Source organism: Nanorana parkeri, unplaced genomic scaffold, assembly GCF_000935625.1.
Source record: "Nanorana parkeri isolate BGI_ZX_2015 unplaced genomic scaffold, ASM93562v1 scaffold2232, whole genome shotgun sequence".
Taxonomy (NCBI): domain Eukaryota; kingdom Metazoa; phylum Chordata; class Amphibia; order Anura; family Dicroglossidae; genus Nanorana; species Nanorana parkeri.
In genome coordinates this window covers 171,655-183,625 of record NW_017308500.1, presented here as the reverse complement: position 1 = coordinate 183,625, position 11,971 = coordinate 171,655, and the positions used below count along the sequence as shown (strand labels likewise).

Sequence of the window (11,971 nt, the reverse complement as noted above, 5' to 3'; positions counted from 1 at the left end):
CCAGCAGTGCAGATTTTCTCTAACTTCCTATTGTGTTTCTCAAGCAGGAAGTGGCCCCAATGAGGCACAGACAGCAAAGTATTGTTACAGCGTGATATAGGAGATTGTAAAGCTGCCAAGAGGCAATATGGAACCATTAGAATAACATGACATTTGTCATATCTCCGCTACTACAGAGCTACGATGATGGCGACTCCCGCATGGACTCTTCTGAATTCCTGAAGTTCCTGGAACTGAACCAGACCGCCATTAACATCACCACCTACCAGGACCAGGAGACCAACAAGATTCTGAAGTGAGAATTTGATACAGATATAAACTTATTATGCAACAGTTCTACCATGGGGCCGGTATAAAGTGACAGGGACTACATGGCTTCATATTGCGGCCTTTTTCATTTATTTTTTAATTCCAGTTTCTTGCTATTTTACTGACACCCAGTTATATCCTTTAGGGGCCCCTTTGGACCTATGTGGTTCAGTTTTACCATGTTACTGCACTTTAGATGGTGCCATTCATTTAGAACCGTACCCCAACACATAGCACAGTAAGTGCCAATGGACCCTGCGCTGCAGCGCACCACAAACTCACATACCACGTGTTGTAGTGCACTGCGGTAACAATATGCTGCAGGTCCAGTTTTATTGCCCTGCCATGGCAGTCCATCCTAACGAGCTACCTTAATGCAACCCGTGACATGTAGGTCTAAGATTAAGGCTTCTCAGGGTGATACGAGACCATGGTAGCCATGATTGACCCTTAACGCAGAACTGCGGGCAAATCAAATCTTAACCCTTGCAGTGGGGTTACCCCCACACTGCAAGGGTTAAGTGCTTGTTTTGTCTAGAATAACAAAGTCTTACTCACCCGAACCACGATCCCGGGCTTGCTCTTTTATCGGTCCCTTCAGCCTCGCTCCCCCTCTGTTCCAGCAGTCTAAGGTCCTGTTTGTCATCACATTCTACACAGTGTATAGACCATGAGGACGCCGAGTGACATACCATCGCTGGAGCGGTGTTGGAGACAGGCTGGAAGGAACAGCCTAGGAGCGAGCTGGGATCGATAGGAGAGTAACTGCCCAGATGATGGGTACTGACCCTGTAATCCATCTATTTGTGTTTTTGTGTGTGATTTGTATTGTGTCTTATTTGCTTATTTTTTACACTTGTATTAGTTAGTCAGTCTATCTAGTGGACTTGTACTGACCCGTTTTGTTGTCTCTCAGGGGCCTGTGCGTGGAGGCTCTCATTGAACTGTCGGATGAGAATGCAGACTGGAAGTTGAGCTTTAACGAGTTCCTGAAGTGCCTGAACCCTAGCTACAACCCTCCGGAGAAAAGTATGTAGCCGGAAATGTTGTGTAATAATGTTACCAGACGCCTTCCTACCTCTTCTCCATAATGATAAATATGACACCAGAGGCCATAGCCTAGGGCCCAGTAGATGTTGAAGGGCCCCAGCTATACAAGCTACATGCTGCAGTAAACAAGGGGACAGCACAACTGGTCAAAGCTGTGTACCTGCCATTCACTTCACAGGGGAGGATCGACTTGTAGGCAGCTAGTATCTGATGGAGCCATGCCAGGACAGAAAATGCAAATGGGGCGGCTTCTTGGGGGGTGCCTATTGTAATCCTTATCAATGTGGGAGAACGACGTTGCTTCTTTCCTAGGGACCCATTCTGCCTAAGGGTCCATTCACACCACATCCAGATCATGACCAGACCAGATTGTTTCCGGACCGAAAATGCATCCTAATGTACCCCTTTGCTACTTCTGGCCTCTTTTCCCACCAGAGCAGTCCGTTCCAGACCAGACCAGAAAAATACTGCATGTCTCATTTTGTCTGGTCTGGAATACACTGGGACTGAGGGCAGGTTCACACCATTTTCCGGACCAGATCTGGACCAGAAAATGGTGTGAACCTGCCCTTAATCCAACTCTCCAGGAGACGCACACACACCTCTCTCCTGATGTACCGTGTAGTAATGACCCCCAAAGGAGTTGCTGGATTTTAACCGGCTCCTCTGTTTTCCTTAATAGTCACTTGCCCTGTAGCTGCACCCAGACACTCACCAACCTCACCAACCTACAATCTTCTTTTGCAGAATCTATTGGCTCAACTGTCTTAGAGAGAGTGTTAGGGGTACAAAATACCCCAAAACAGCAGCAAAGTGCACCGCTCATGAAACATTTTGGTATAATCTCTGCCTACATCTGTACAACTCTCTATGCCGCTGCCACAGGCTAATATGAACCGTGTAGGCCTAGACAAGCGGCTACCTTTAAGCATCTTCATCCTTAGACCAGGTTAGGATCAGGGTGCCACTCTTCGGATCTCTCTCACATGCCAGTGGTGGACCTTTTAGGCCTCATTCACACGAGAAAAAGCGGGCACGTACAGCTCCGTGCTGCGTGCACAGCCGTATCGGGCAGCTCCCAGGAAGGACAGGTGCTGCGTGTGATTAGTACGCAGCCCCTGTCCTTCTCTATGGGACTACGTGGCCGTACGCCTCCCTACGCTGACCCGCCCTGCACGACCGTGCGGGTGTGCGTACTCGTACGCTGACAGGATGGATCCTGTCTGCGTCCGAGCCGGGACACCCGTACCCGCACGGACCTGCACTTGGGGTGAGCATAGGGCGGTGTACGGCCGCGTATTCCCATAGAGAAGGACAGGGGAGGACGGTGTACTAATCACACGCAGCACCTGTCCTTCCCGGGTGCTGCCCGATACGGCCGTGCACGCAGCACGGAGCTGTACGTGTCGGCTTTGTCTCGTGTGAATGAGGCCTTAAGCCTCTTTGTCAGCTTCCTCTATCATGCAAGGGGCCTGGCAGGGAAAGTCTGGATTCCTCTGAAGCTACATCTTCCCCAGGCAGAAGGTCTAGAGCCTGCTACACACACATCCTCTCCGGACAAACCCTGGGAGGAAAGGACATTTCTAGAAGCTCTCTCCAAACCCAAATAACATAAACAATGCTCAGGCAGGGTGTGGCCTAGTGCAAACACTACATTTTGATTAGGGACGCTCCAGCTTGAGGTAGGGTCACTACAAGATATTATTGTGTCACCTGTTATATCTGGCTCTGCATGTGACTCTCTGGTGTCGCCTCACAGAATGCGCCCTGGAGGATGAGACCTATGAAGATGGAGCAGAGACCCAGGTGCAGTGTAACCGCTGTGTGTGCGCCTGCGGCAACTGGGTGTGTACCGCCATGTCCTGTGAAGGTAAGTGTAACATGTCTACCTAAAGTACATCCCCTCGGTGCCACCATTATGTCCTCAGAGTGTGTCCCCCCCCCATCACCCCAATGCCACCATTATGTCCCCTCAGTACCACCAAACAGTGGCGTCACGCGGGGGGTGCGGCTCGCACCCGGGTGCCACCTTTGGAGGGGTGACACCAAAATGACTGATAGTCATTTTGGTGTCACCCCCTATGAAAAATCGGGCACTCAGTCATGGACCGAGAGCCCGACAGTGTCAGGAGAGAGGAGGGGACCCGGCGGCATACCTCATCCCGCCGGGTGAACAACCCCTCCTCTCTCTGCCGGCATCCAACACCAAGATGGCAGACGACGGTAAGACGACCGCGCACGGCAACGTCACGCGTATGCGCGATGACGTCACGGTGGGGTGTCACCCGGTCATCAAATCCAAAGTAGGTCTAGAGGCACTTCCAGGTCTTGCAGCGGAGATAAGTCAAAGCATCAGCATTTCATTGTCAATGTCTCCATGGAGCTCGGTCCATCTATCAGATTCGACTCCTATGTCTGTGAACTGTGTTGGATTCCCCATCACCTTGTATACTGGAGACAATGGTCACCAGGACCAATAGCAAGGGAGGATTAGCAACAGAAGCCTTACAGGGGCTCTAACCCTTGCATACTCTATCCAAAACTAAACACAACATTTTGGCTTTACCTACACTTAAATCAGGCTGAAAAATCTGATAACCCTCTTCTCCCCACTCTGACTGTCTCCCGGCCCACCCCTTCCATTTATTGGATTTGAGTTCTTTCAATAATGGAGGCACAGCATAACATATGGGCATCACCCGCACGCAAAGACAGCCTGCCTGGGAACGCCCACTCCTCCAGACTGCCACCCGCCCATCAAGGTGTTTTGATATTGCCATAACTCCTCCCATGATCCAGCCCAATGGTTGCATCAGGGCTGAAGGCCTCTGAGAGGAGTACTTAGGCAGGGTGCTGTGATATTTTCAGGAAGCTATGTACAGTACCCCATAGTGGTGTATTTAGAAATGCTGCTGCCCTAGGCAAGACAGCAACGCCGCCCCCCGTGCTGACATTACGACCGTGACCATCAGCACCCCATGCTGACATTACGATCGTCACCATCAGCAAGCACCCAACCCCCCTCCCCCCGTGCTGTGACATTACGATCGTCACCATCAGCACCCAAAACTTTTTTCCCCCTCCGGCCCCTCTCACCAGCCATGATCTGCCTGCATTGCATTAAAAAAAGCACAGAGACCCAGTGATGACATCACTGGATCTAAAATAAGGCCCGTAATGAAAACAGAAAGATTTGATTTAAAAACGTACTTAGCCTGTTGATGGGGGGAAGGGAGGGGAACCGGGGAAGGCAAGATATGAGCAGACTGAACTTTAGCTTTAATCTTTTCCTTTCAGTGGGTGGAAGGTCATTAATGAATTCACTGTACACGATAACCTCTCATTAACAAATCCTCATCTCCTTCCAGACAAAGACGGCCACCCAGAGGGAGATATGAGCCGATATGTGGATGAACTAAGAAAGCACCAGGTGAGCTAGACAACCCTCATCATCCTCTAAACCCTTGGTTCTCAACTGGGGGGTCGTGACCCAAATGTGGGTCACGACCCTGTGTTCAGCGGGTCACCGCATGCCTTCCACTGCACTAGGTGAGAGGCTCCTCGGTCTCCCCCTAGCGCAGCGCTGTCAGTTCTCTTCAATTCAAACTATGATGCCCGGTGCTAAATGTCAGATTGAGGTGGGCTGGGGCTATGGCCGCGAGGGAGCTCCATCCATGCATTGCTTACAGCTCCCTTGTGTGTCCTGTAGAGGTGCCTGGACCGGAGTAACATCACATTCTGGCTCCCAGCACCTCTACAGGGCACACAAGGGAGCTGTACAAGCAACGCACATATGGATGGATCTCCGTCACAGCACAGCAGCCCACACTGGACCCCAGGCTGAGGATCCCCTCCAGTGATTAACGCACCTTACTATGCAATCGTGCATTCTGGTGCGGGAGGTGTGCTGCATTGCCATTCACTTGAATGGTACCACCAAACACAACGCCCACCCACATTTCGATCGCCTCCACTGCAATGCCATGCGTTCCAGTGCGGAGCAACTTGGGTCACGTCTTAAAAGAGAACTATTAGGTGAGTGTATTTCCCCATAGTTCTCTTTAGAGTCACGGGAGGACATATACTAGCGTCCTCCCGTGACCCAAAGCTCAGTATATCGCAAGCTACAGCTTGTAGTACACCGAGACCGCCGCAGCCGGGACGGATCCCGACAATGCTGTGTGAGTGACAGCTGGCTCTGCCTATTCATTCCCGTATACATTTATCATAGATGCCAACCATTCTGAACTTGCCAGGATAGTCCTTTGTTTTGGCCCTCTGTCTGGAAGATGTTCTGTCCGGGACCATGTCCCAGTATAAAAGCATCAACCTTATCTGGGTACAGCACATGCAAAACTCAAAAAGGCATTCATTGCAGGGATCACGGTCACCATTGGGCAGTCTCTGTATATTTAGAGGCAAGGTCTGGGCAGGATCAACCCATAAAGTGGATGTAATGGGTGCTCCCCCGCATACTTAGAGCCAGGGTATGAGATAGACCAACCTATAAAGTGGATGTAATGGGTGCTCCCTGCATACTTAGAGCCAGGGTATGGGATAGACCGACCCATAAAGTGGATGTAATGGGTGCTCCCCTGCATACTTAGAGCCAGGGTATGAGATAGACCAACCTATAAAGTGGATGTAATGGGTGCTCCCTGCATACTTAGAGCCAGGGTATGGGATAGACCGACCCATAAAGTGGATGTAATGGGTGCTCCCCTGCATACTTAGAGCCAGGGTATGAGATAGACCAACCTATAAAGTGGATGTAATGGGTGCTCCCTGCATACTTAGAGCCAGGGTATGGGATAGACCGACCCATAAAGTGGATGTAATGGGTGCTCCCCTGCATACTTAGAGCCAGGGTATGAGATAGACCAACCTATAAAGTGGATGTAATGGGTGCTCCCTGCATACTTAGAGCCAGGGTATGGGATAGACCGACCCATAAAGTGGATGTAATGGGTGCTCCCCTGCATACTTAGAGCCAGGGTATGAGATAGACCAACCTATAAAGTGGATGTAATGGGTGCTCCCTGCATACTTAGAGCCAGGGTATGGGATAGACCGACCCATAAAGTGGATGTAATGGGTGCTCCCCTGCATACTTAGAGCCAGGGTATGAGATAGACCAACCTATAAAGTGGATGTAATGGGTGCTCCCTGCATACTTAGAGCCAGGGTATGGGATAGACCGACCCATAAAGTGGATGTAATGGGTGCTCCCCTGCATACTTAGAGCCAGGGTATGAGATAGACCAACCTATAAAGTGGATGTAATGGGTGCTCCCTGCATACTTAGAGCCAGGGTATGGGATAGACCGACCCATAAAGTGGATGTAATGGGTGCTCCCCTGCATACTTAGAGCCAGGGTATGAGATAGACCAACCTATAAAGTGGATGTAATGGGTGCTCCCTGCATACTTAGAGCCAGGGTATGGGATAGACCGACCCATAAAGTGGATGTAATGGGTGCTCCCCTGCATACTTAGAGCCAGGGTATGAGATAGACCAACCTATAAAGTGGATGTAATGGGTGCTCCCTGCATACTTAGAGCCAGGGTATGGGATAGACCGACCCATAAAGTGGATGTAATGGGTGCTCCCCTGCATACTTAGAGCCAGGGTATGAGATAGACCAACCTATAAAGTGGATGTAATGGGTGCTCCCTGCATACTTAGAGCCAGGGTATGGGATAGACCGACCCATAAAGTGGATGTAATGGGTGCTCCCCTGCATACTTAGAGCCAGGGTATGAGATAGACCAACCTATAAAGTGGATGTAATGGGTGCTCCCTGCATACTTAGAGCCAGGGTATGGGATAGACCGACCCATAAAGTGGATGTAATGGGTGCTCCCCTGCATACTTAGAGCCAGGGTATGAGATAGACCAACCTATAAAGTGGATGTAATGGGTGCTCCCTGCATACTTAGAGCCAGGGTATGGGATAGACCGACCCATAAAGTGGATGTAATGGGTGCTCCCCTGCATACTTAGAGCCAGGGTATGAGATAGACCAACCTATAAAGTGGATGTAATGGGTGCTCCCTGCATACTTAGAGCCAGGGTATGGGATAGACCGACCCATAAAGTGGATGTAATGGGTGCTCCCCTGCATACTTAGAGCCAGGGTATGAGATAGACCAACCTATAAAGTGGATGTAATGGGTGCTCCCTGCATACTTAGAGCCAGGGTATGGGATAGACCGACCCATAAAGTGGATGTAATGGGTGCTCCCCTGCATACTTAGAGCCAGGGTATGAGATAGACCAACCTATAAAGTGGATGTAATGGGTGCTCCCTGCATACTTAGAGCCAGGGTATGGGATAGACCGACCCATAAAGTGGATGTAATGGGTGCTCCCCTGCATACTTAGAGCCAGGGTATGAGATAGACCAACCTATAAAGTGGATGTAATGGGTGCTCCCTGCATACTTAGAGCCAGGGTATGGGATAGACCGACCCATAAAGTGGATGTAATGGGTGCTCCCCTGCATACTTAGAGCCAGGGTATGAGATAGACCAACCTATAAAGTGGATGTAATGGGTGCTCCCTGCATACTTAGAGCCAGGGTATGGGATAGACCGACCCATAAAGTGGATGTAATGGGTGCTCCCCTGCATACTTAGAGCCAGGGTATGAGATAGACCAACCTATAAAGTGGATGTAATGGGTGCTCCCTGCATACTTAGAGCCAGGGTATGGGATAGACCGACCCATAAAGTGGATGTAATGGGTGCTCCCCTGCATACTTAGAGCCAGGGTATGAGATAGACCAACCTATAAAGTGGATGTAATGGGTGCTCCCTGCATACTTAGAGCCAGGGTATGGGATAGACCGACCCATAAAGTGGATGTAATGGGTGCTCCCCTGCATACTTAGAGCCAGGGTATGAGATAGACCAACCTATAAAGTGGATGTAATGGGTGCTCCCTGCATACTTAGAGCCAGGGTATGGGATAGACCGACCCATAAAGTGGATGTAATGGGTGCTCCCCTGCATACTTAGAGCCAGGGTATGAGATAGACCAACCTATAAAGTGGATGTAATGGGTGCTCCCTGCATACTTAGAGCCAGGGTATGGGATAGACCGACCCATAAAGTGGATGTAATGGGTGCTCCCCTGCATACTTAGAGCCAGGGTATGAGATAGACCAACCTATAAAGTGGATGTAATGGGTGCTCCCTGCATACTTAGAGCCAGGGTATGGGATAGACCGACCCATAAAGTGGATGTAATGGGTGCTCCCCTGCATACTTAGAGCCAGGGTATGAGATAGACCAACCTATAAAGTGGATGTAATGGGTGCTCCCTGCATACTTAGAGCCAGGGTATGGGATAGACCGACCCATAAAGTGGATGTAATGGGTGCTCCCCTGCATACTTAGAGCCAGGGTATGAGATAGACCAACCTATAAAGTGGATGTAATGGGTGCTCCCTGCATACTTAGAGCCAGGGTATGGGATAGACCGACCCATAAAGTGGATGTAATGGGTGCTCCCCTGCATACTTAGAGCCAGGGTATGAGATAGACCAACCTATAAAGTGGATGTAATGGGTGCTCCCTGCATACTTAGAGCCAGGGTATGGGATAGACCGACCCATAAAGTGGATGTAATGGGTGCTCCCCTGCATACTTAGAGCCAGGGTATGAGATAGACCAACCTATAAAGTGGATGTAATGGGTGCTCCCTGCATACTTAGAGCCAGGGTATGGGATAGACCAACCCATAAAGTGGTCATGATCTGGGCAGGCCTTCAGGAAAAGTGGGTGCATGAAATATGGGGGGGTTAACAGCATCTCAGGATCCAACAATATAATGTTTGTAAGTATAACATAGACTTGCATAGAAATGCAAAACCCGTATAACGTGAACAAAAGCCCATTGACGCAGGCTGTTCTGCTGCTTTAGCAATGCGTTTTGTATACCAACCAATTTGTGTTTTTGTCTGCACAGGAGACGGTTGAGAAATCCAAGCAAGCCAGCAGCAAAGACATCTGAAGAGACTGCAGATCCCCTGCGCTGGCAGGGCTCCGTGCCGCCCACCTCTCCATTAATTAGTCTATAGGGTGCCGGACAGGAGAATCTGATTTTTAGCTGTTGATGACAAATCAATCTTTGTAGGGCATAGGTGCAAAAACGAGGGGAGTGGGCTTCTGCTTAGGAGCCCCCGCCAAAAACTATCCAATTACTTTACCATTCCACGCATCTCGCTTTCCCACGCTTCCTCCCCCCCCCCCCTTCCCCCCCTCCCCCCCCCCCCCCCCAAACTGGGTGGCAATAAGGCACTCGGCCTGTGATAACACCTTAACCGTGCCTTTACCCAGCCGCGGGTGAACATGGGAAAATGTTGCAAGTGCCGTCCTCCATTAAACCGGCAGCAAGGTAGCTATTGCCTCTGCAATCCATTGTAGAACGATTCATTCCTTTTGCCGTTGCTGAGTGCCTTATTGCCGTCCCATCGATCTCCTTCCTGTATTAGCTCACCATGTTCTCCCTGCCAGCCTTAATCTGGACAAACTTCCTCCCTGTGAAACAGTGTCACGGAAACAGGAAGTGAGAATGTTTACAGGTGTAGCGATTAAATCAGATAGGTGCCAAGCAAGGATCTGGTAGGTTTCTGTAAACGTAATTCAGCCCCCCACAGGGCAGATTTTCTGATTGTCCCCGTGTGTGCCCCCCGAAGGGATCCTTTAATCCCGCCCTGTTTGGGTTTTACGGTAGATCTATTTTCACGGAATTGTTTTGCCCTTTAGAGAGCGGGGGACATCAATTAAAAGTAGCGCAGTGGAGCAGAAAGTTGCCCACGACAGCCAATAAGACTTTCTTTTTGGTAACCAGCACAAGAAGTAGGGATTGCTGTCATCTGAAGGCCGATACCTTGAATTTCCTGCGTGCTACTTTGTTTCAAAGTGATCCCCCCTTTCCTCAAAGAAGAGCGTGCTCCTAAGGCTCGGTTCAACCTAGGCGTATCGAATATGCGCTTTTGTCGCGCGTTTCGTGACGCACGTTTTTACCGCGATTTGCGGTAAAAAAACGCGCGTTTCCGAGGGCTACTTGGCTGTATCCCAATGGAAACGCGCAAACAAAAACGCCGCAAAGAAGCTCATGTACCTTTTCAGGCGTGGGCCGTTTTGTAGCGCGTTCAGACGGGCTGAAATACGGCAAGGTGGGAACCAGACCCATAGAAAACAATGGGATTTGCGTGTTTGAGCGTTTTGTAGAGCTTTCGTAGAGCGTTGAACGCGCTACAAAACGTACAGGTTTGAACCAGGCCTTATGCCAAAGGTCAGAACTGATTTAACCCTTGTGGTGGTCAGATGTCAGCAATCCACCCTTTTTGACGTCCCCTGAAAGGATTGTGTTGTGATAACACCTTAACCGTGCCTTTACCCAGCCGCGGGTGAACATGGGAAAATGTTGCAAGTGCCGTCCTCCATTAAACCGGCAGCAAGGTAGCTATTGCCTCTGCAATCCATTGTAGAACGATTCATTCCTTTTGCCGTTGCTGAGTGCCTTATTGCCGTCCCATCGATCTCCTTCCTGTATTAGCTCACCATGTTCTCCCTGCCAGCCTTAATCTGGACAAACTTCCTCCCTGTGAAACAGTGTCACGGAAACAGGAAGTGAGAATGTTTACAGGTGTAGCGATTAAATCAGATAGGTGCCAAGCAAGGATCTGGTAGGTTTCTGTAAACGTAATTCAGCCCCCCACAGGGCAGATTTTCTGATTGTCCCCGTGTGTGCCCCCCGAAGGGATCCTTTAATCCCGCCCTGTTTGGGTTTTACGGTAGATCTATTTTCACGGAATTGTTTTGCCCTTTAGAGAGCGGGGGACATCAATTAAAAGTAGCGCAGTGGAGCAGAAAGTTGCCCACGACAGCCAATAAGACTTTCTTTTTGGTAACCAGCACAAGAAGTAGGGATTGCTGTCATCTGAAGGCCGATACCTTGAATTTCCTGCGTGCTACTTTGTTTCAAAGTGATCCCCCCTTTCCTCAAAGAAGAGCGTGCTCCTAAGGCTCGGTTCAACCTAGGCGTATCGAATATGCGCTTTTGTCGCGCGTTTCGTGACGCACGTTTTTACCGCGATTTGCGGTAAAAAAACGCGCGTTTCCGAGGGCTACTTGGCTGTATCCCAATGGAAACGCGCAAACAAAAACGCCGCAAAGAAGCTCATGTACCTTTTCAGGCGTGGGCCGTTTTGTAGCGCGTTCAGACGGGCTGAAATACGGCAAGGTGGGAACCAGACCCATAGAAAACAATGGGATTTGCGTGTTTGAGCGTTTTGTAGAGCTTTCGTAGAGCGTTGAACGCGCTACAAAACGTACAGGTTTGAACCAGGCCTTATGCCAAAGGTCAGAACTGATTTAACCCTTGTGGTGGTCAGATGTCAGCAATCCACCCTTTTTGACGTCCCCTGAAAGGATTGTGATCCATGGACCCCCGCCTGTTATTAATCCCCTTTTAAAGGTGCTATGATTTCTGGGACCCGAAAACAAAGGCCGAGCGGGTCCATTCTGTATCGTCTGTTACTAGTATTTAGGTGTGATATTGTAGCTGTAGTGTCTTTATTGCTATACACTCCCCCCCCCC

General features: G+C 49.8%; 1 protein-coding gene across 1 annotated transcript in view; it reads left to right on the top strand.

Moving 5' to 3' along the window:
* Positions 1–9,515, top strand: part of FSTL1 (follistatin like 1) — a gene marked incomplete at its 5' end in the record, with an annotated part of 14,056 nt that extends 4,541 nt beyond the window's left edge. The window contains 5 exons of the mRNA XM_018573091.1: positions 177–295; positions 1,226–1,338; positions 3,119–3,229; positions 4,728–4,789; positions 9,332–9,515. Of these exons, the coding sequence (XP_018428593.1) occupies positions 177–295; positions 1,226–1,338; positions 3,119–3,229; positions 4,728–4,789; positions 9,332–9,376 (450 nt within the window). The remainder of the gene's footprint in view (positions 1–176; positions 296–1,225; positions 1,339–3,118; positions 3,230–4,727; positions 4,790–9,331) is intronic.
* Between the last annotated feature and the right edge of the window lie 2,456 nt (positions 9,516–11,971).